Below are 23,762 nucleotides of genomic sequence, written 5' to 3'. Positions count from 1 at the left end.
GTTGGAAATATCTTCCAGCCTACACTGATTTTGACTTTGATTCACTCCTTTACTACACATTTACCATCAAAGATAATTTCTTCAGTTTCTTGCTACATCTCTTGTCCTTTGCAGAGTTGCATAATGCTTCCCTTTAAAGCTTTTAGGAGATCTGCCTCAAATTTGCCTTCTTTCTTACTACTTTTTCAGACCTTTTGGCCGTTTAAAATTCTGGCACCTGTACTATTCTCCTATGCTGTGGACAGTGATGTCCCCAGCAGTCAGAAAATTTGTTCACCAACAAACATCTCAACACACAGCTATGGTGCTTGTATTACCACCCTCCTCCCAACACAATTTTCATGATCTCTTATTTCAAGAGACTCCTTTCAAGCTCTGGTCTGTTACCCTAATTTGTGCATCAGTCTTCGTAAATACTAAGAATGTAGAACCACCCGTTGGTATCACAGTTGATCACAGCTATTACTTTAAACCTACCGTCTTTGATCTCATGTTTGCCTTCAACTAAGGGAAAAACCCAAACTGAGGATGTCACACACTGATGTAAAGGCATTTACCCTTCAAAGAGTTAGCGACACCTGTCCTACAGCTTTGGGTAGCTTATAGTAAAAGAAATATTCATTGTACTTCCTCTGCGCTTCAAAAGCCTTCAGTATCAGGAAACCCAAGAGAAGACCTAATTGCTTAACTGAAAACAAGAGCACCATGAATATCAAGCAGAAGATGACCCCTCTGATTAAAACTTTGAAACAAGTTCATAAACATCTCCAATAGCAAAATCCAGCTGATCATAGTAATCTACTACAAAATAAGAACACAGATAATGAATATTATAAGAATTGTTCAGTCAAGACTGAATAAAATATTGCCAATAGATTAAATGCAAACTCTTTAACATAGGCTTTCATTTAGTGGACAAGTTCTTCCACTGATTCATTTGAAAGGGCAATTTAAAATCATATTTCACTGGAACAGGCTCCCCAGGGTAGTGGTAACAGGTGCAGTTTGGATAACTGTTTCAGATGTAGGGTTTGATTTTGGGGCAGTCCCGTGTGGAGCCAGAAGCTGAACTCAGTGATCCTTGTGGGTCCTCTCCAATAATCCATCACACTCTGTGACCTCGGAATGGTTCTGTTACGTTCTCTCGACAGCTGAGCAACTTACATCTCCCAGAAATGCCAATTTCTGCCACCCGAAGCCACACCCCCTCCATCATCTCCCGCCCACTTTGCGTTCCCTCTCCTGGTTGGCGGCCGCAGCGCTGCATTTACCACGCCCCACAGCCCCGAGAATGCTTTCTGCTCTCTTCGTCCCTCCCCGTCTTGTATTTTCAGCCAATCACCCCTTTTTTCCGACCAGAAGACGTCATTAGTCCAGACGTGCACTCTGGGCTTGGGACAATGGTAGCGGCCAGAAGAAACCGTTAAGCGAGCAAAGGCAAAAAATAAAGGTGAGTACTTAAACTGGGTTATCTTGGGGATAACTGCACCACATGAAACCGTTGTTTCACGCGTGTTGGAACAGCATAATCTACGTCAACAACGATTTTTACTGCTCTGTTTCCTGCAAGCAATGCTCCCGAGGCCGTACAGACACACGGGGGATTTCTGCGGAGCACAAACGCATCCTGTCCTCCTCGATACATCAAGAAATACCAGGGGTGCCTTCTATAACCGAGGGCCCCGCTGGAGCGTGAGCACAGCTCGTACCCTGCCCGACAGGGAACTGTGTCTTCCTGCGGGATGAGGAAGACCGGAGACAGAAGCAGGGTGCTCCCAGCAGCGAGCCCGAATTGCTGCCTCCCCTCAGCAGCTGGGCTGATCTGGTTTTGTCGCTACAGAGCTGGCAGCCCTCTGCAGAGGGTGATCTGACTGCTACATGAGTGGACAAGGAGGTCGGGATGCCCTTCGGCGAGCCACGGGAGCTCGCAACTGCTACGTGGGCGTGACGGCGGCAGGAGCGGAGTGTGCTAAAACGAGCCGGGGAGAATAATCTGTGAAGAGGACTTATAGATATTTCAGGGAACGCCGCGAAAATACTGATTTCCCACATCCTCATCAAGCCACAGAAACACGGACACGGGACGCTACGTAGCAGGAGAGACCTCGCGTCTGGAACCGGAGGGCAGAGTCTGCTTCGGTTACCGCAACCAGCGACCACTGCGCTCGGAGGAGGATGCGGCTCTGAGCCCAACGCCCGGCGGCTCCCAAGCTCTCATAGAGCTGTGCTGGGCTACCAAATCCCCGGTTGCGTGCACAGCTCGAGCTGCTTCCTGTGGCTGAGAGCAGCGCTATTCGTCAGCACCGCATTCCAGCAGCATGAGCTTGAAGCGGCTGACAGCCCCGCGCCAAGCTGTTAGCATTTATTCCAGGCACCGAATGGGTATTCTCTCGTGTTCTGCTGACCACTCTTTCCCAGTACGAAATAAAAGCTTCCACGTGTTTGTCTTTTTTCCGACTGATCTACATTTCTAAACGAACTACCGAATTCTTTCCTGATGCTATACGACTACAGCAAAATCGCATTCAGATTTTCAGTTTAAAATTGCAGTCAGAGTTACCAAGAGAAATCGCACGGAAGGCAGCGATTTGGCAAGAAAAGGCTCCACATGGCCCTTCATTATACAGCCCAGAGAAATGAACTACTTCACGCGGTTATACATTCACTTCTACACAAGATCGATTCACGTCTTCACAAGATCTTCTTATAAACTTCAGGAGGATTCTCTGGTTTTAGGAAATAGATGTTTGCTTTTCCTGTTTACTATCACATCCTTGTGAATTAAGAGAAGAAAACCACAGGTCTGCAGCTCACAGATAAATTCAGGCACTTCGCGCATAATCAAGAGGTGACCACCCACTCTGTTGAAATGCATCAGCTGTGGATTGAGATTAAAGCCGTACAAACACAATCCACGGCTTATTTGCACAAACAACAAGAAGTTTTTACTAAGGGATCTAAAACAAGTGCAGGAAGGAAATAAATTCGTGGAACGCACTCACAATTTTTTTAAATATATAATTCACCGGGAAATGTCAATCTTATCATTTTATATATTAAAATAAATAAATAAATAAGTCACTGTTTTCACTGACTGGATTTTGATACCCCTAAAAGCAGCATTCTTGTCACTTCATCACCAGCGATTGGACATCTTATTTTCTTGCAGACCACCACCTTTGTGTAAATCAGTTCAACAAGAACGAGGTCAGAATACATGCTCTAAAAACGATACTATGATAATTGTCTATACACACACCTTCAGTGAACTGAATACTTAATGAGAAGAGTACTCTTTGTTCTTACTACCTCGGCCTCCCCACAGGTGATGTTTTTAAACTAAAAGGAGAATTAAAACAGCATGAAGAGATTTTTCCATTTCTCACACAAAAGACATGTTCCGTTTCTAGCATCAACCAAGAAACTTTAAACATGACCTTAATGCTTCATCACAGAGAATGTTTTGCAGAGGGCCTGAATGAAAACAGAGTCGACCAATGCCATTAGTGCACAGTCAAGATAAGCCGCTTTGACAACAACGTTAAAACTACCCTCTGCAAATAGGGAAATCAATGTAGAAAACAGTATTAAAACCTCCTCTCCATCTGAATCTGTATTTCCAGCTTTTTCAGATATACAGGAGGAAAAAAAAAACAACAAAACAGTAGCTTTCACTGTGAAATCCTCAGACTATTCAGTGTTGTACAAAGAAAGGCTTGCTTCTCCTTTATGCTTGCCCTTCCTTTCTTGAGTAACTTCTTGTGCAACAGAGTGTTTTGACCTTACATCACATAGCCTGTTTCTGAAGTGGATGGGGCACATAGCCTTATGCTATGGGAGCAGACTGCCGTGGGGCTTAGAAGCACAGCAGGAAACGTCCCCATTTCGACAGATCTCCATGCTATCTTTAAGGATCATTGTCTCGTTCTTCCCTACTATTAAGCGACCTTCCAGAGGAAGAAAACTATGCAACACATCCAAGAAGTTTTCTCCCTTTTACCACACGCCCAGTTTGTCACTTCGTGTAGTTCAGTTTATAACCAGTAGAAAAACCCACAATTCAATGAACGCCTCAATAAACAAAAGCAATAAAGAGAAACGGCTCGTACAGAACCAATATTCATATAAAAATTGTCAAAAACTGTAAGTGAAAACGATGAAAAATACAGTGGAACGAATTGCACAACTCATACCAGATAGAATGCCTCAACCACGAAAGAAATAAAACATAAAAAAAAAAAAAAACAACGGTAAAACAACGAAGGAAAACTTACTGCACCCAATGAATACGGAGACAGAGAGGGCCCCTTCTCAATGGAACCGTTCTCAGACGCGGGGCCAGACGGCGGCGGGCAGCTGGGGCTGAACACCATGAGGTCGCTCTTGCCCGCGCCGTCCGTGGCCACGCACAGGCTCCGGCTGTGGCGCTGCGAGTACGACCAGCTGCCCACCTCGCTGGCGCACACCAGCGTCGCCGGCCCGGGCCCCGTCAGCACGGCCGCCCGCGGCGCCCAGCGCCCGGCCCCGTACAGCACCACCGCCAGCACCAGCAGGCTCGACACCGCGCAGATGGCCACCACCAGCCACACGTTCGTCGCCGCCGTCGCCGCGGCTGCCGCCCCCGACGGGCCGCCATCAGAGCCCACACCCGCTGAGCCCGCCAGCGCCACACCCGCCCCTACCCCCGCCACCGCCAGCGCCGCCTCGGGGCCCTCCACCAGCGATACGCTCAGCGTGGCCGTGGCCGAGAGCGGCGGTTCCCCGTGGTCCCGCACCACGATCAGCAAAGTCTGCCGCGGGCCGTCCGCCTCCTCCAGTGCCCGCGCCGTGCTCACCTCGCCGCTGTACAGCCCCACGCGGAACGGGCCGTCGCCCCGCGGCTCCCGCAGTTCATAGCGCAGCCACGCGTTGTAGCCCGAGTCCGCGTCCACCGCGCGGATCTTCGCCACCACCTGCCCCGCCGGTGCCCCCCAGGCCGCCCGCGCCCACAGCGACCACGACGAGCCCCACGAGCCCGCCTTCATGGCCGAGCCCGACGCCCGCGACCCTGCCTCCGCAGCCCAGGGCCCCGGCCCGCCGCCCGCGGGAGGCAGCAGCGCCGGCGCGTTGTCGTTCTCGTCCACCACGAACAGCTGCACCGTGGCGTTGCCGCACAGCGGCGGCTCCCCCGCGTCCACCGCCCGCACCTCGAACTGCAGCACCTGCAGCTCCTCGTAGTCCAGCGGACGCAGCGCCCGCAGACGACCGCTCTCCGCGTCCACCGACACGTAGCTCGACGCCGGACGCCACCCCGAGCCCGAGCCCGAGCCCGAGCCCGCGCCGCCCTCGGCCACCGAGTAGCTCACGCGCCCGTTGCCCGCCTCGTCCGGGTCCCGCGCCCACAGCCGCGCCAGCTCCGCGCCCGCCGCGTTGTTCTCCCGCGCCAGCACCGTGTACACGGCCTGCGCGAACGCCGGCGCGTTGTCGTTCACGTCCGACACCGGCACCCGCAGACCGCGGATGGCGCGCAGCGGCGGCGCCCCGCCGTCCTCCGCCCGCACCTCCACCTCGTACTCCGACACCCGCTCCCGGTCCAGCGCCTCCCGCAGCACCAGCGAGTACGAGCCCGCGAACGTCGCCACCAGCCCGAACGGCGACGGCGGACGCACCGCGCAGCGCACCCGCCCGTTCGGACCCGAGTCCCGGTCCGACACGCTCAGCAGCGCCACCACCGTCCCCAGCGCCGCGTCCTCGGACACCGGCACCGACAGCGACGTCACCCACACCTCGGGCGCGTTGTCGTTCACGTCCAGCACCTCCAGCTCCACGCTGCAGTGGCCCGATAAAGGGGGTGTCCCTTTATCTCTCGCCTCAATGCGAAAGTCAAACACACTGGCTTCTTCGAAATCTAGGGGACCCGTGAGTCTGATTTCCCCCGTCCGTGGGTGGATAGAAATTAAATCTTTTCCGTTGAGTGGAATAAAGTTGGTGGCAGCATAAGTTATTTCGCTATTAATTCCTTCGTCCGGGTCAGTAGCAGCTACTCGTGCCACTAGAGTCCCCTCCACCGCGTCCTCTGGCAGCTGCACTTTATACACCGACTGGTTGAACTGCGGCGCGTTGTCGTTTGCGTCCAGCACCGAGATCACCAGCAGCACCGTGCCCGTCAGCGCCGGCCTGCCACCGTCACTCGCCGTCAGCACCAAGCGGTGCTCGGACAGCGACTCGCGGTCCAGAGGTCGCGTCAATACAAGATCAGGTATAACATTCCGATCATTTGTTCTTTGTAATTCCAAAGCGAAGTACTCGGAAGGGCTCAGTGTATACGAGAGCTGCGCGTTCGAATCGATATCCGCATCCGATGCACCCTCCAAAGGGAACCGCGAATTCAGAGGGGAATTTTCCCACACACTAATGTTTTTGGAGGCGGCGGGAAAGCGCGGGGCATTGTCGTTGATGTCGGTGACCTCCACCTCCACGTGGAAGACGCGCAGCGGCCGGTCCAGCAGCACCTCCAGGCGCAGGGCGCAGGGCGCGCTCTTCCCGCACAGCTCCTCCCGGTCCAGCCGCGAGCTCACCACCAGCGCCCCGCTCGCCCCGCTCACCTCCACGCTCGCCCGCCGGCCCCGCGCCACCAGACGCAGCCGCCGCGCCTCCGCCTCGCCCGCCTCCAGGCCCAGGTCCTGCGCCAGACGCCCCACCACCGTGCCGGCCTCGGCTTCCTCCGGCACCGAGTAGCGCACCTGCCCGCCGCCCAGCGCCCAGGCCGCCTGCAGCACCAGCACCGCGGCCCCCCAGCTCCGCCGCGCCGCTCCGCCCACGCCCATAGCTCGCATCCGCCGCTCCTTCTCCACGCCCTGCACCGACCACCGCACGACGTGCCCGCTCACAACCCTCTGCCCGCGCTCGCCGCCACAATCCTTCCTCCCGGGACGCGCGTCCTCCTCCCCGCCGCTCGCTCTTTCTCTGCCTTCTTTGCCATGGGCACCGGAAGGTCTTCCCCTCCCTTCCCCCGATCGCATCTCGCGTTCCTTAGCTCAGAGCGCCATCATGTGGCTCGCTGTGAGAACTGCTTCTGTACTTCTCTGCGAATCGCGTTGAATTCGTTCTGCTCTTGTTCACATTTTCAATTCCTTTTGCATCACTTTGTTTATTCTTTTCTGTTTCCAGAAGTCGTGTCCTCTACATTGTTTAGGGTTCTCGTTAAGCAGAATTAGATATCCGTTGGAATGCAATGAGATGCCAAGTAATCTTTAACACCTTTTTTCCAATTGAAATGGGTGTGCTGTGGAATGTGTTGAATGTATTTCTCAGTAGTGGAACAGATCCTACGATTACTGCGTTTACTGTTGTCCTGTTTAAAATCTTGTTGTACAATCGAAATTCCTCCAAAGCATGCTTTATTTAAAGGTCTTTCTTGACGTTTCTTGCAGGAAAATAAAGTGAACTGTCACTTGAGGCAAACACATTGGGAAGCAGGGATTCACAGGCTCTTGGAACAAGTCTTCCAAGGACGGAGCATTGGAAGGAAGGAATGTAGGAAACACATCATCTTCTTCCACTCGTGGTCACAAAATTGCAATATCATCCCTCTTGTAGGGCTTCACAGCAAACTCTAAGAACTATCGAGTCCATTCCCCAGGCTAAAGCATTTTCCATAAAGTGAGTGCACTTATAGGCGTCTAGATAGGTCTTGAATCCAGAGAAAGATGAATCCACAACCTCTCAGGGCAGACAGTTCCAGAGTTCTGTCACTACGATACAATTGAAGTTTACCCTTCTGTTTGAATTGAACTTCCTCCTCTTCCACTTTATAACCGTTTCCACTTGTTCCACTGTTACTCACCAAGAAGAAGAGTCCACCCCCAACGAGTTGAGTACCACACGTTAGATATTTCTTACTGCAAAATAAATTGAACTGTCACTTGTTGCAAACACATTAAGAATCAAGGCTTCACTCGTAGCTGGTATAACAGAATAATGGAGCATAGGGAGACAAGTGGGAAAGAAATCCTTGTGTTTCTCTCATGGTAACAAAATTAGAGAATCATAATTGCTGGGCTTGGAAGTGAGCTCTAGAGAGCACTGAACCCATTCTTTATGCTTTGGCTGGTTCCCTACATCACATTGCACATGTAAGCATCCAGATGGTTCTTTAATATCTCCAGAGAAGGAGACTCCACGACCTCTCAGGGCAGCCTGTTCCAGAGTTTGGTCACTCCAACAATAAAGAAGCTTTTCCTTGTGTTTGTGTGGATCTTCCTTCTGTTCCAGTTTCTAACCATTGCTACTTGTTCTATTGTTGCTCACCAACAAAAGGAGTTCACCCCCATTGATGCAACTGCCGCACTTCAGATAAACAGTGATGAGATCCCCCCTCAGACTTCTCCTGGCTGAACAGGTGACCAGGACTCTCAGCCTTTCTTCTTACCACTGATGGCCCAAGCTGCTAATCAGCTTTGTTGACCTCTGCTATATGCTTTCTAGAAAATCCCAGCCTTTTTATAACTGGGGAGCCCAAAACTGGGCACAGTGCTGAAGATGAGGCCTCACAGAGGGAAGAATAGAAGAGAAGGAGGAGGTTCACCTCCCTGAACCACCAGACCAGGCTCTTTATAATGCATCCCAGGATTACATTCATCTTCTTGGCCACAAGGGCACACTGCTGCCTCGTGTGAAAACTGTTGGCCACAAAGCTACAGAGCTCTGCAGAGCTCCTCTCCAGCAGATCATCTCCTAACCTGCACTGATGCATGTGGTTATTTCTCCCAAGTGCAAGAATACACACTTGCTCTTGTTGAACCTCATCAGGTTCTCTGAGCAGCTTGCCATTCTGTCCAGGTTTATGGCAGCACAGCCTAATGGTGTGTCACACATTCTTAGCGGTTTTGTATCATCAACAACCTTGCTGAGGATAGACCCTATGCTTTCATCCAATATATTAAAAAAGATGTTAAAAAAGACAAGACCCAGCACCCGGAGACTTTTCAGACATGATAGAGAGCTGTTTGGCTGTCACATCTGCCAGCTATCTCACACATAGATGTCATGTCTATGACATGTGGGTGTATCCCATTGGGCTCCAGGGACAATGTTGTGAAACAACCAAAGGAAAGAGGATCCAAAGTAAGAGTGAACAAGAATTAATGGCAGTAAACTGTCACATCTCTAGAGATTAAAACTGTCAGAGGTGTAGGTGAGAGGAAAGGCTGAACATGGGTGGGCAGAAGCAAAAATGAGCTCTTTTATTGGCAAGATGTTTTCTTCAGATATCACAAGATTGAGATTAGGGGTTGAAGATTATTGGATTTTCCCTTTTTGTATGTATTTTTGATCTATCCATCCTCACCATGTCCTGCAGACACACTGGTGGGGAAGTATGCTGGAGACAGAACATAAATGTTATGTTCTCTGCACTGTCACTGAAAAGCAGGGTATGCAACTTAACCAACAGGGAAAAATCCATGATCTGCCCACAGCGCTCTTCTCTGCCACACTTTGCTTTCACCACCACCTGCACAGCACAAAAGCAGCAGGCAGGCCAAAGCTCAGAGAAACATGCATCTTCATCTCTCACAGACCACAGACTGAGAACATGCTTCAGGGTCAAGGAACACACTTCCACCTATGGTTCTCTTTGCATTCATGCTCCAACTTATCATCGCTTCATGGGTAAATCTGACACTGAAATACTCAAGACTGTCAGGCATCTGTGGAACAGCAAAGATATCTGGAGCAAAGATACTTATGTACTCCTTGATGGAAGCCAGGTTTGTTTTATAACATATGAGTTCACATTCAAAATGCAAATATGAACTCTTCTTTCTCCTGGGTCTTTATATCTTACCTGCATTGATACGCACATGACTACCAGAAGATTACAACATACAGAACAATACCTGGGAAATACATGCTCCATCCAAAAGGAAAAGACCTCATCTAAAGTGTGCCAAAATGTACAGCTGTATAGTTATCACATATAAAATGAACAACTTAACCATACTAGACTGAAGTGGTGGCTTCTTGTTAAGAAAAAGTACATGATCACTCCTTACCTTAGTTTTCCTTACCTCATACCTATCCCAAAGGAAGAAAATGGGAGACCTGAAAGCTCATTATGTTTTCCATCACAACCTCAACTCACTAAAGTAGAAAATCCAGAACCCAGATTCATGGACAGCTGCTCAAAAGTGTGCGATCTGACAGCAGCCAGAACTCAGTGCAACACATCTCATTCGCTCTCACCAATATATTTCCAGTGTGAAAGAAGGTAAAAACAGAGTGAGATTAATAGAACTGGAGACAAAAAAGTGAAAGATCCCATTGCACTTCAAATCAAGATAAGGTTTGCCAACATCTTTAATAAAGAGGAACACTTCTTCCTGTCCTGAGGAGGAATAACAGAAGAGCATAAATCACAGATAGGTTCAGAGAACTAAGCCAGAATCATCAATAATGGGAAAAATGCCTTTTAGATAAACATTCTTCTACATTCAAGCACAGGTGAATAAAGGCACATGTGGAAGATGACTTCACAGGCAGGAACACCACAAGCCCAAAAGCGAGTGAAGACACAGAATCTGACTGCTCAGGGCACCAGAGGGGCTCATCATAGTTCACAGATGGCCTTGCTCTCAGCAGTTGCTTGCTGGAAGGCCTCTCCATGTCCCACTGAAGACAAGATCTGTAGTGCTGCTCACCTTACTGCTTCTCCCTGTCCATAAGGAAAGGGAATGCTCAGGGAAAACAGCAGAAGACACTTCAAACTGCAAGGAAGAAGCATTGTCAAAAGGAAATTCTGGAGGTTTTCAGAGGACCCAGGCCAGGCAGCTCTGCATACTTGGCCTCTTCTCCACGTGAACTTCTTGCAGCTTTTATCCTGGGCTTTGAAAAATAGGATATACAGCCAACCATTTCCAGGTCTTGGCCACTGGTTCACCACATCTTATACCAAGCATCAACATTTCTGTCACATGAGACACTTCACTGCTCAGGACACCCGTGATCAAACACCCAGGCTGAACATGATGCCACTCACATGATAATGATGACAACACTTGCACATACATCTCTCTCACCACCTGGACACGATTCTAAGACCCAGTCTGACCACGACCCATGGCTGTTCAGATTCTCACCTTCCGTCACCACTGACTGCAGGAACAGATGGGTAGCTGCAGAAACACACACTGTCTGCAGGCTCTTCCCAGAAACAGCAAATGCTCTCTCAACATTCTGCATATTTAAAGAGGCAAATGAGAAAGAGAACTACATCTGATTTCTTACAGACTACGACACTGGTACTGGCACAGCTGTGAGCAGCTCTCCCAATACATCAGGGAAATATTCACGAGAAAGTAGACAGTACTCTGCATCCCACATCCATTAACAGCACAGTTTCTGTATAGGGCAGGTGCCAGAGCAAGAGTCTGTATCAGGTGCAACAAACTGATCACCCCATTGCCACTATGTTTTTAACAAAAACGGAAAGAATCACATTGCCTTTATCAGTACTCACGGCAGATCAGACACCCCGGCACTACAGCATATATTGAAACAGCACTGCAACACCCTCTAAAGTCATCCACTTTAAAAAATGTTTGCCTTATAAAGAAAAGTTATTCTTTCTTTATTTGTGCAAACCCTAGATCTGTTTCTGAAGTTCTCTGTTTTTAACCACTAATATCATACTTGGAAATGGAATGCAGAACATGGCTTGTGCTGTGACATTCTCTCTGGAAAGTTCTTAGGCTATTAAAACAGAAAGACTATAAAAGAAACCTCCACATGCCAAGGATATACACTTATAATGACAAATTATATGAAAGGTCAGTAAAAAGGATAACACTGTTTCTGAAAATGCAAACTTGGTATACACCAGCATGATTTGCCTAATGCAGAGATGCTGAGAGTAAACAAAGCTTCACAGTGTGTCATACTGGAGAATCAGTAGCCACTGTCAAGAAAACAGCATCTTAAGATACAGAAGAAATACAAAGAACTTCATTTCATGTTATCTGCATGCAATATTCACCACAACAATGAAGACTGCTCTGTTCTTCTCTATTCAAGGTAACAATGTAAGGCAGAAGGCTCATCAGGTCCAGAGAAGAGCGCCATGATGATCCTTCTTTGCAACACCTTCAACATGAGCCTCAAGTGTTCATGCTCAGAAAGAGGGGATAGAAAGGCCAGATGGCACATCACTCCCAAAGCATGACTACAGAGCAGAATGATTACAGGAAGGAAAACCAGGTTATGTAGAAACTGAAATATCAATGCAGAAGCTGGTAGGATGTGGGACAGCAGGACAGGGAGGATGTTCAACTGCCCTCCTTGGAAATCATAGAATCTCAGAATTGTAGGGGTTGGAAGGGTCCTCTGAAGATCATCTAGTCCAACCCACGTGCCAAAGCGGGCTCCCTAGACCAGGTTAAATAGGTAAGCAGCCAGGCAGATCTTGAACATCTCCAGAGAAGGAATCTTCATAACCACTCTGGTCAGTTTGTTCAAGTGCATTGAAATCCTTAAAGTGAAGAATAATGACGTTGAAAGCATAAGGCCCCCAGCAGCTTCATGTCACTCAGATTATGCAAGGAACACAAGGACAAAACACATGGCAGGACAGAAGTCTCCCGGGATCTCCCTGATCTGTTACTCAGAAATGACAGCAGTGTTTATGCACAGTTCAAGAAACCCAGGAGGAGCAGAAGGGATTCATGACTGGTGAGGGAGACATATTCAGAACACATAAAGACAGTGTACTGTACTCATGTCTACATCAACTGCAATAACACGATCTGGAAGGTCTCCAGTTCTCATTTCTTACAACTTCCTGGTAACCTCCGAACCCCACTCTCAACAATCTTTTCAGAAGACAAGCATACATCACTCATTCTTATACAAGGGCATGCCATGAGGGCTTCCAATGATTGCCTTTTCCCTCAAGGATCAGAATTTCCAACGAAGGTTGTACACAGAAGAATACAGTCAGCCTCCATCCCATGCTACTGCCATGTTCACTTCCACCACAAGCCACACTTCCCATTCATACCCCGGCATTGACTCTGCCCTTCAGTGACCAATACCATCACTCAGAGCAAGAAATCCAACCACACCAAACAAGCAGAGCCATACACACAGTGCCTGGCTGACCATCTGCAGATGATCCGCAATGTTGTGCAATGCTTCTACAAATTCAGATGGAGTTATTACACACAGCTAAGCAAAGCAATTTCCAGTGGTAACGAGAAAGGCACTGTTACACTTCTTGTGAACTGTATTGGTGGGTTGCCAAGGAAATTATTTTCTCTTGATTTTAAGAAAGGCACAGGCAGTTTATGAAGGTACAGCTAATGATTCAAATACTGTAGGAACATATAAAGGCATTTAGAAGATCCTGCCAGATCTCAAGAATACAGTCAGAAAACTCTCCAGGCACAACTTTCACCATGTATCACATCTCCTCCCATGCACAATGAAAGAAGACGAGGACATAATTTTTGACAGGAAATCATTACTGATGACAATGCAGTCATGGCCAATGACAATGAACAGTACGCGCTGGACTCTTGCCTCCAGAATGATGACTTGTAAAGCAAGCAAAGGCAGTGACAGAGCCTTTATTTGAGGTACAAGCGCTACAGAAAGAGATATTAGAGATAAGGGGAATGAACTCACCCATCCCGGCGACCGTTAACCGGTTAAGGAACGCAGCCACCTCTCTCGTTCGAACACTGGTGCACCGGAAGGAAGGGAGCCAGGGATGGGGGGGGGAGGAGGGAGGGACGGGACGGGACGGGACGACAAGCCGTGCAGGCTCTGAGCGTATCTGTGCTGCTTCCGGAAGCACAGCCGGAAGTACCACCGAGAGGGAGAGAGCGAGAGGACGGGTGGACTTGGGCTCCTCCGCTCCGGTCACTCAGATGCTCATTCACTTGTTCAGGCTGTGGCCAGGCAATCCCACTACACTTGTGAATTCCAGACCTTCAGCAGTTCCACCCGGAAATGCTGCACACCAACAACTCACAGGATTTGCGGAGTCCAAGTTTTGACACCACAAATCAAAAGAGGAACTGATTTCCCACTGGCAGAGAATATTGCAAGCAATGAATGCTCCAAGCACAGCAGCAAGGGCTGAGCTCTCATAAACCCAGCACTACAGTCCTGCAGCTCTAGTACCTATAATCACCTTTGAGAACTAAATATAGCCATGAGATACAACAGCTTACAACTCAAAACATGTTCTCAAATACAAATAACTACATCAATTAATAAAGTAAAAAGCAAACCATTCTCATTTGTAAGGTTTTCAGTGCTAACTCTAGAGAACAGTGTGCCAAACGGACCCCGAGACATCCACTCATCTAATGTTCTCAAAATTCATTGTTTTGCATTGTTTCAAGTGTTACACAAGAAGCACACTGAAGGGATATCACGATCAGTCCTATAAGGAAACCAACAGACAAGCACTAGTGATGCTCAGCACTAGGACTAGTCCTCTCTCAGAGGGAACTACAGAGGCATTGTCAAGAACTGGTAAGAACAGTCGGCCAGTTTGGAAAGAATACAGGAAGAGTCCATATTCATTTTCTGACCTTCATCATGACTTTCTCTGATGAACTTATATGGAAGGTCATCCACCATGGACATACAGAAGGCTGAATTAACACATGATATACTACATCATGTTTCTTGCTGACAGAAATCAGTACAATCACACTCTGCATTATTAAATGCAGAAGAACAATCCTGTTTGACCACCAGCAGCAGAATGACCTTTCATGTTGAGCAGTCCTTCAGTACTGCACACTATAAGAAACAGCACTGGTAGAACATGTGTCATAGCAGCTCTGTGCAAATAAATTTATTCCATCAAAAGAAATCTCTAGTACAAAAGAGCTAACCTCGGAAAGAAAACCTCAGGGTGCTGAGAGAGCTGGCAGGGGTGACTGTCAGACATCTATTAGCACTCCTGGTTATCTGGAGAGGTTCCAGGGGATTGAAGGCTTGTCAATGTGACTCCCATCCACAAGAAGGGCTGTAGGGAGGATCCGGGGAACTGCAGGCCTGTCAGCCTGACCTCAGTACCAGGGAAAGTCATGGAGCAAATCATCTTGGGTGAGATCACACAGCACATGTGTGGTGTCCAAGGGATTGGGCCCAGCCAGCACGGGTTCACGAAAGGCAGGTTGTGCTTGACCAACCTCATCTCCTTTTATGATGGGATGACTGGACAGGTAGATGAGGGAAAGGCTGTTGATGTAGTCTACCTGGACTTCAGCAAAGCCTTTTATATGATCTCATTGAATTCTTCTGGGGAAACTGTCTGCCTGTGACCTGATATACCCTGGATATATATCTGGACAGATATACCCTTCGTTGGGTAAGGAACTGGCTAGAGGGCCATATTCAGTGGGTAGTGGTTAATGGAGTTAAGTCCAGCTGGTGACCCATTTCAAGTGGTGTCCCCCAGGGGTCAGTACTGGGGCCCATCTTGTTTAATATCTTTATTGATGACCTAGATGAGGGTATTGAGTGTACTCTCAGTAAGTTTGCAGATGACACCAAGTTGGGAGGATGTGTCAATCTGCCTGAGGGTAGGGAGGCTCTTCAGAGGGACCTAGATAATCTGGATCGCTGGGCTGAGGTGAATGGGATGAAGTTCAACAAGGCCAAGTGTCAGGTCCTACACTTTGGCCACAATAACCCCATGCAGCGCTATAGGCTTGGGGATGAGTGGCAGGATGACTGTGAAGAGGAAAGACACCTGGGGGTGTTGGTTGAAGCTTAGCTGAACATGACCCAACAGTGTGCCCAGGTGGCCAAGAAGGCCAAAGTCATCCTGGCCTGCATTAGAAATAGTGTGGCCATCGGGAGCAGGGAGGCACCTCGAGTACTGTGTTGAGTTTTAGGCCCCTCACTACAAGAAAGACATTGAAGCCCTGGAATGTTTCCAAAGAAGGGCAACAAAAACAGTGAGGGGTCTGGAGCACAAGTCATACCAGGAGCGACTGAGGGAGCTGGGGTTGTTTAGCCTGGAGAAGTGGAGGCTCAAAGAAAATATCATTACACTCTACAACTTCCTGAAGAGAGATCGTGATTAGGAAGGGTTTGGCCTCTTCTCCCAGGCAACAAGTAGGATCCAAGGATATGGCCACAACTTGTACCAGAGCAGGTTTAGGTTAGATATAAGGAAAACCTTCTTCTCTCAGCAAGTGGTCAGCCACTGGAATGGACTGCCCAGGGAGGTGGTGGAGTTGCCTTAGCAGTGTTCAAGAGACGCCTGCATGAGGAGCTACAACATATGGTTTAGTGCTTGTGGCAGCAATGGTTGATGGGAGGATGGTTGGACTGGATGATCTTGTAGGCTGTTTCCAACCTAATGATTCCATGATTCTATGATTCTATGAAATTCCAAACCAACAACTAGGGAGATCTGTAATGAACAAAATCATAGGTATGGAGGCTAAATGTCCTAACAGAATTGCACACAGTAGGCACATAAAAAATAGCAAAGAATGGCTATAAGTTGTAGCAGAATACAGTCCAATAGACCTTGTATTACTATGGTACTGCAAAAATGATGTGTGAGAATGAGCAACATTCCAACATCCTTAAATCAAGAGAGTAAGAATCCATATGAATATACAAGAACCACATATGGAAAGAAAATTGCAATCAATCAATCAATCAATTAACCCACGCAGTCTAGAAACACATTTCCTAATGCTGGACATACAGAACCCTGGAAGGGACAATTACGCAACAGAAACCCAAAGTACAGTGATGTCAGAAATCGCAGATCCGGCACGGAAGACAAGAATCAAGGACTATATAAAAGCAAAGGAAGAGCAAGAAGCCGGAAAGAAACAAGAAAGAAGGCAAGACGAAAGGAAAGGGCTAGCAGCCGGCGAGCGGCACTGACCGTGTCCAGCAGAGTGGGCGGATCCTGAGGCGTCTCCTTCGGGGCGGGGCAGGGCGGCGGCGGGCAGTTGGGGCTGAACACCATGAGGTCGCTCTTGCCCGCGCCGTCCGTGGCCACGCACAGGCTCCGGCTGTGGCGCTGCGAGTACGACCAGCTGCCCACCTCGCTGGCGCACACCAGCGTCGGCGGCCCGGGCCCCGCCAGCACGGCCGCCCGCGGCGCCCAGCGCCCGGCCCCGTACAGCACCACCGCCAGCACCAGCAGGCTCGACACCGCGCAGATGGCCACCACCAGCCACACGTTCGTCGCCGCCGTCGCCGCGGCTGCCGTCCCAGACGGGCCGCCATCAGAGCCCACACCCAATGAGCCCGCCAGCACCGCCCCCGCCCCCACCGCCAGCGCCGCCTCGGGGCCCTCCACCAGCGATACGCTCAGCGTGGCCGTGGTCGAGCGCGGCGGTTCCCCGTGGTCCCGCACCACGATCAGCAGAGTCTGCCGCGGGCCGTCCGCCTCCTCCAGTACCCGCGCCGTGCTCACCTCGCCGCTGTACAGCCCCACTCGGAACGGGCCGTCGCCCCGCGGCTCCCGCAGCTCATAGCGCAGCCACGCGTTGTAGCCCGAGTCCGCGTCCACCGCGCGGATCTTCGCTACCACCTGTCCCGCCGGCACCCCCCACGCCACCCGCGCCCACAGCGACCACGACGAAGCCACCGAGACCGCCGAACCAGCCGAGCTCGGCGCCCGCCACCCCGCCTCCGCCGCCTCGCCCGCAGCCCAGGGCCCCGGCCCGCCGCCCGCGGGAGGCAGCAGCGCCGGCGCGTTGTCGTTCTCGTCCACCACGAACAGCTGCACCGTGGCGTTGCCGCACAGCGGCGGCTCCCCCGCGTCCACCGCCCGCACCTCGAACTGCAGCACCTGCAGCTCCTCGTAGTCCAGCGGACGCAGCGCCCGCAGACGACCGCTCTCCGCGTCCACCGACACGTAGCTCGACGCCGGACGCCACCCCGAGCCCGAGCCCGAGCCCGAGCCCGAGCCCGCGCCGCCCTCGGCCACCGAGTAGCTCACGCGCCCGTTGCCCGCCTCGTCCGGGTCCCGCGCCCACAGCCGCGCCAGCTCCGCGCCCGCCGCGTTGTTCTCCCGCGCCAGCACCGTGTACACGGCCTGCGCGAACGCCGGCGCGTTGTCGTTCACGTCCGACACCGGCACCCGCAGACCGCGGATGGCGCGCAGCGGCGGCGCCCCGCCGTCCTCCGCCCGCACCTCCACCTTGTACTCCGACACCCGCTCCCGGTCCAGCGCCTCCCGCAGCACCAGCGAGTACGAGCCCGCGAACGTCGCCACCAGCCCGAACGGCGACGGCGGACGCACCGCGCAGCGCACCCGCCCGTTCGGACCCGAGTCCCGGTCCGACACGCTCAGCAGCGCCACCACCGTCCCCAGCGCCGCGTCCTCGGACACCGGCACCGACAGCGACGTCACCCACACCTCGGGCACGTTGTCGTTCACGTCCAGTACCTCCAGCTCCACGCTGCAATGGCCCGATAATGGAGGGAAACCGTTATCTCTCGCCTCGATTTGTAACTCATATAAACGGACTTCCTCGAAGTCCAGAGGGGCTAGGAGCCGGATTTCCCCCGTGTGAGGTTCAATGCTGAATGCATCTCTATGAGACGCAAGAACTGAACTGACAAAGCTATACGAAAACTCCTGATTAATTCCTTCGTCCGGGTCCGTGGCTGCAACCCGCACAACCAGAGTCCCAGCAGTCGCGTCCTCCGGCAGCTGTACTTTATACACCGACTGGTTGAACTGCGGCGCGTTGTCGTTCGCGTCCAGCACCGAGATCACCAGCTGCACTGAGCCCGTCAGCGCAGGCCTGCCCCCGTCACTCGCCGTCAGCACCAAGCGGTGCTCGCACAGTGACTCGCGGTCCAGAGCACTTGTCAATACAAGAAAGAGAGATTTTCTGTCTTCATCAGACGATTGTACATCCAGAGCGAAGTGCTCGGAGGGGCTCAGTTTATAGGATAGCTGCGCGTTCGAATCGATATCCGCATCCGACGCGCCTTCCAGAGGGAACCGCGAATTCAGAGGGGAATTTTCCCACACACTGATGTTTTTGGAGGCGGCGGGGAAGCGCGGGGCATTGTCGTTGATGTCGGTGACCTCCACCTCCACGTGGAAGACGCGCAGCGGCCGGTCCAGCAGCACCTCCAGGCGCAGGGCGCAGGGCGCGCTCTTCCCGCACAGCTCCTCCCGGTCCAGCCGCGAGCTCACCACCAGCGCCCCGCTCGCCCCGCTCACCTCCACGCTCGCCCGCCGGCCCCGCGCCACCAGACGCAGCCGCCGCGCCTCCGCCTCGCCCGCCTCCAGGCCCAGGTCCTGCGCCAGACGCCCCACCACCGTGCCGGCCTCGGCTTCCTCCGGCACCGAGTAGCGCACCTGCCCGCCGCCCAGCGCCCAGGCCGCCTGCAGCACCAGCACCGCGGCCCCCCAGCTCCGCCGCGCCGCTCCGCCCACGCCCATAGCCCTCATCCGCCGCTCCTTCTCCACGCCCTGCACCGACCACCGCACGACGTGCCCGCTCACAACCCTCTGCCCGCGCTCGCCGCCACAATCCTTCCTCCCGGGACGCGCGTCCTCCTCCCCGCCGCTCGCTCTTTCTCTGCCTTCTTTGCCATGGGCACCGGAAGGTCTTCCCCTCCCTTCCCACGATCGCACCGTGCGTTCCTTAGCTCAGAGCGGCATCATGTGGCTCGCTGCTGGAACTGCCTCTGTGCTTCCTCTTTTTTTACCGTTATTAATTCATTACTCCTTGCTAATTAATTCTCTTTCAGAATTTACCGTGGCTTTTCGCTGACTGTCTTCAGTATCTCTTCTCTTTATTTCTTTCTGTCATTTCAATCATTATCTGCACTATTGTTTTCTGTAATCATTCAATAGAAGTTCATATCTGTTAGAACACAATGAGACTCCAGTTTTTTTTTCACTCTTGCTTTTCCTCTTTAAGTGGGAGAACTATAAAATGTTTTGAATGGATTTGGTGGTTCGTGGGACAGCTCCCACGACGACAGCAATCAATGCTGTCCTGTTAAAAATCTTGGTCATTTGATTTTCCAGGTGTCTGCTCAATTCACATACTTCTATAGACATTTCCTGCTACTAAATACATGGATCAGTCCTACGTTCCAAATACACTGTGAAGCAGAGATACAAAGCTGATTGGTATATGTCTTACGAGGATGGAGCACAGGGAGGAAAAGGGAAACAGATGCTCTTTTTCCACTAATGGTCACAGAATTACAAAATCACACATTTGAACGGCTTGGAAATGACTTCTAGAGATAGACCATCGAGTCCATCTCCTGTGCTAAAGCATGTTCCATACAGTGAGTGCACTGGTGAACATCTAGTTGGGTCATGAATCCAGAGAAAGTTGAGTCCACAACCACTCTTGGGAGCTGGTTGCAATGTTCTGTCATTATGAGAAGGAAAACATTGTTCCTTAGGCTTCTATGAAACTTCCTTGTGTTCCTGTTTCTAACTGTTGCCACTTGTTCCATTGTCACTCACCAACAAAAGGAGACCACCTCCATCAATATGACTGCTGCACTTCAGATATTTATAAACAGTCCTGAGAGTCCCTCTCAACGTTCTCTTCTCCATCCTGGACAGATAAAGGTCTCTCAGATATTCTTCATACAGGGGATGATTCAGGCCCTGAATCACTGTTACCAACCACTGTTGAAGTCTTCCAAAGAAATCCCCTTCCTTCTTGAACTGGGAAGCCCAGAACTGGACATGGTGCCTCAGATGAGGCCTCATCGGGGCACAATAGAGGAGAAAGATCTCCTCCGTCAACCTGCTTGCCACGCTCTTTTTAATGCATCCCAGGACTGCATTGGTCTTCTTGGTCACGTGGACACACTGCTGGCTTCTGAGGAAACTGTTGGCCACCAGGCTACAGAGCACTGCAGAGCTCCTCTCCAGCAGATCAGTACCTATCCTGTACTGGTGCAAGCAGTTATTTCTCCCACATGCAAGACTCCACTCTTGCTCGTGTTGAACCTCATTAGGTCCCACTCTGCCCAACTAGTCTCTCCAGGTCTGGGTGAATGGCAGCACAGTTTCCTGGGGCATCAGACACTCTTAGCAGTTTTGTATCATCAGCAGACTTGCTAAGGATCAACAATATTCCTACACTCAGGAGAATGAAAAAGATGTTGATCAAGACTGGGTATAACACCTGGAGGCCATTCAAACATAATAGAGAGTGGTTTGGCTGTCACTTCTAACAGCTCTCTCAGACATGTGGGTGCATTACATTGGGCTCCAGAGATATTGCTGTGAAGTGCTCAGAGGGAAGGGAATGCAGAGGAAGAACAAATTAAAAATCATGACAGTACATCTCCACTTCTCTGCAGCTTAAAGCTCTCTGGTGCAGAGGTGAGATGGAACATGCTCAAAATGTGTGCGTAGAAGTGAAAACGTCTTATTGGCGAAATGTTTTCTTCAGATGTGTTAAGGTAGTTATTTTGGATTTGGAGTTCTTGACTTTTCCATTTTTATGTGAACTTGTGATTTCAGTTAGTCCTTTGGTTTTGATGTACACACTGCAGTGGAAAATTATCTTGGATCCAGAAGTTAAATGCTACAATTCTCTTATATCCTGTTCATGAAAAGCAGGGTGTGCATCTTAACTTACAGAGAAAAATCCACCACCACCTACCTACACAGCTCTTCTCTGCAACCCTTTGCATTCACCACCACCTGCACTCCACATAAGTAGTAGTCAGGACAAGGCAGAGAGCAACTCACATCTTTATCTCTTACAACTCACAAACACAGAACAAGGTTCACAGTCAAGCAACATGCTTCTGTCTTCAGTTCTCTTAGGTTTCATTCTCCAACTAATCACCATTTCATGTGGAAATATTCCACTGAAGTACCAAAGCCTGTCAAGCTTCCATAGGACAGCATAAATATCTGTTGTACAGATACATATGTACTCCTTGATTCCAGTTGGTATTGTTTTATACCATATGAGTTCACATTCAAAATGCAAAGATGAACTCTTCCTTCTCTAGCATCTTTGTATTTTACCTGCATGGGAATGCAAATAAGTACCAGAAGTGTCCAGCATACAGGACAATACTCAGGAAATACAAACTCCAACCAACAGGAAAAGACCACAAATAAACAACACTGAAACATAAAGCTGTATATAGAACACACATTACTTTAATGTGATAAACTTACCTGTAATATGGCTGTGGTAGTGATAGCTCATTAAGAAAAAGAATACTATATCTGATTAGTGTGCAGTGTTCCCTCACACACATCTATCAGAATGAATACAAAAAGGGACCTGAAAGCTCATGATATTCTTTCCATCACAACCTCAGCTTGCTAAAGTAGAAAATTCAGAACCCATGAGTTCATGGACAGCTGCTCAAAAGTGTGCGATCTGACAGCAGCCAAACTCAGTGCAACACATCTCATCCACTCTCACCAACATAATTCCAGTGTGAAAGAAGAAAAAACACCGAGACAGTTTCATAGAAATGAGACAAAAATGTGAAAGATCACACTGTACTCAACTAAACATAAGGTTTGCCAACATCTTTACTATAGGGGAGAATTTCTTTCCTGACTGCTCAGGACACCAGAGAGGCTCATCACACCTCGCAGATGGCCTTGCTGTCAGCAGTTGCTTGCTGGAAAGCCTCCTCATGTCACACAGATAACAGTACCTGCTGTTCTACTCACCTTCTGCTGCTTTTTCCTCTCCATAAGGAAAATGGATTCCCAGGGAAAAAAGCAGATAGACACCTCAAACACATAATGCAAGGAAGAAGAGTTGTCACAAGGAATGACAGCTGACCTCACGTGTTATGGTCTTAGAGCTGAAATTCTGGAGGATTTCAGTGGAACCAGGCCAGGCAGCACAGCATACTTGGCCTCTTTTCCGCATTGAATTCTTGCAACATCTATCATGGGCCATGGTAAATAGAAACATCAATAGAACATTTCCATCTCTTGGCCATTGATTTACCACATCTTCTACCAAGCATCAACATTTATGTCACATGAGACTCTTCACTGTTCAGGACACCCATGAACAAACACGCAGGCTGAACTTGTTGCCTCTCACCTGATCTCTATCACTATCACAACACCTACACATTCATCCACCTCTTAGCCTGGACACAGCTCTAAGTCCCACTCTGACCATGACCCCTGGCTGTGCAGATTTTCACCTTCCCTCATCACTGACTGCAGGAACAGCTGGGTAGCAGCAGAAACACGCAATGTCTGTAGGCTCTTCCAAGCAGAAAGAACTGTACCCTGAACATTCAGAAATTACTCAGAAATCTCATACCAAAATTTGCCAAAAGCAGAGATGTGGTGAGTAAACACAGCTTCACAGGTGTGGCTGTCAACAACAAAAATGCATCTTAAAATACGTATGAAAACATAGGACTTTATTTCATGATGATCGATACATTTTTGGGACACCTTCTATTTGAGCAGCAAATGTTCATGCTCAGAGAGAAATGAAAGGCCAGACTGAACATCACTTTCAAAAGAGAACTACAGTACAGAATGATTCTAGGAATGTATAGAAATTGAAGTATCAGTGCAGAAGATAGTAGGCTACAGAACAGCAGGATGGTGAGGGAATTCATTTGCCCTCCTTAGAAATAATCTGACCTTGAAAGGATGAGGCTCTCAGCAGCCTCATATCACTCAGATTGTGTGTGGCACACATGCATAAAGAACTCATGCCATCATGGAACTATTCTGAGATCTCCCTGCTCCCACTACTCAGGAATGCAAGAACTGTCCACGTATA

At 49.9% G+C, this 23,762-nt stretch overlaps 2 protein-coding genes across 2 annotated transcripts in view; both read right to left on the bottom strand.

Moving 5' to 3' along the window:
• LOC136047373 (protocadherin alpha-C2-like) overlaps positions 1-19,432 on the bottom strand; it is a 96,942-nt gene extending 77,510 nt beyond the window's left edge. The window contains exon 1 of the mRNA XM_065734415.1: positions 16,907-19,432. Coding sequence (XP_065590487.1) covers positions 16,907-19,432 — 2,526 coding nt within the window. The remainder of the gene's footprint in view (positions 1-16,906) is intronic.
• Positions 3,262-6,806, bottom strand: LOC136047652 (protocadherin alpha-5-like). The gene is made up of 2 exons (XM_065734946.1): positions 4,275-6,806; positions 3,262-3,339 (listed from the first exon to the last, which is right to left on the bottom strand). The coding sequence occupies exons 1-2, from the start codon at positions 6,804-6,806 to the stop codon at positions 3,262-3,264; spliced, it is 2,610 nt and encodes an 869-aa protein (XP_065591018.1).
• Positions 19,433-23,762: the final 4,330 nt, after the last annotated feature.

This window comes from Cyrtonyx montezumae, unplaced genomic scaffold, assembly GCF_038088225.1.
Source record: "Cyrtonyx montezumae isolate F1298 unplaced genomic scaffold, pur_monq_1.0 scaffold_18, whole genome shotgun sequence".
Lineage (NCBI taxonomy): Eukaryota > Metazoa > Chordata > Aves > Galliformes > Odontophoridae > Cyrtonyx > Cyrtonyx montezumae.
The sequence above is the reverse complement of the archived record's forward strand: the minus strand, read 5'-3'. Positions and strand labels throughout refer to the sequence as shown.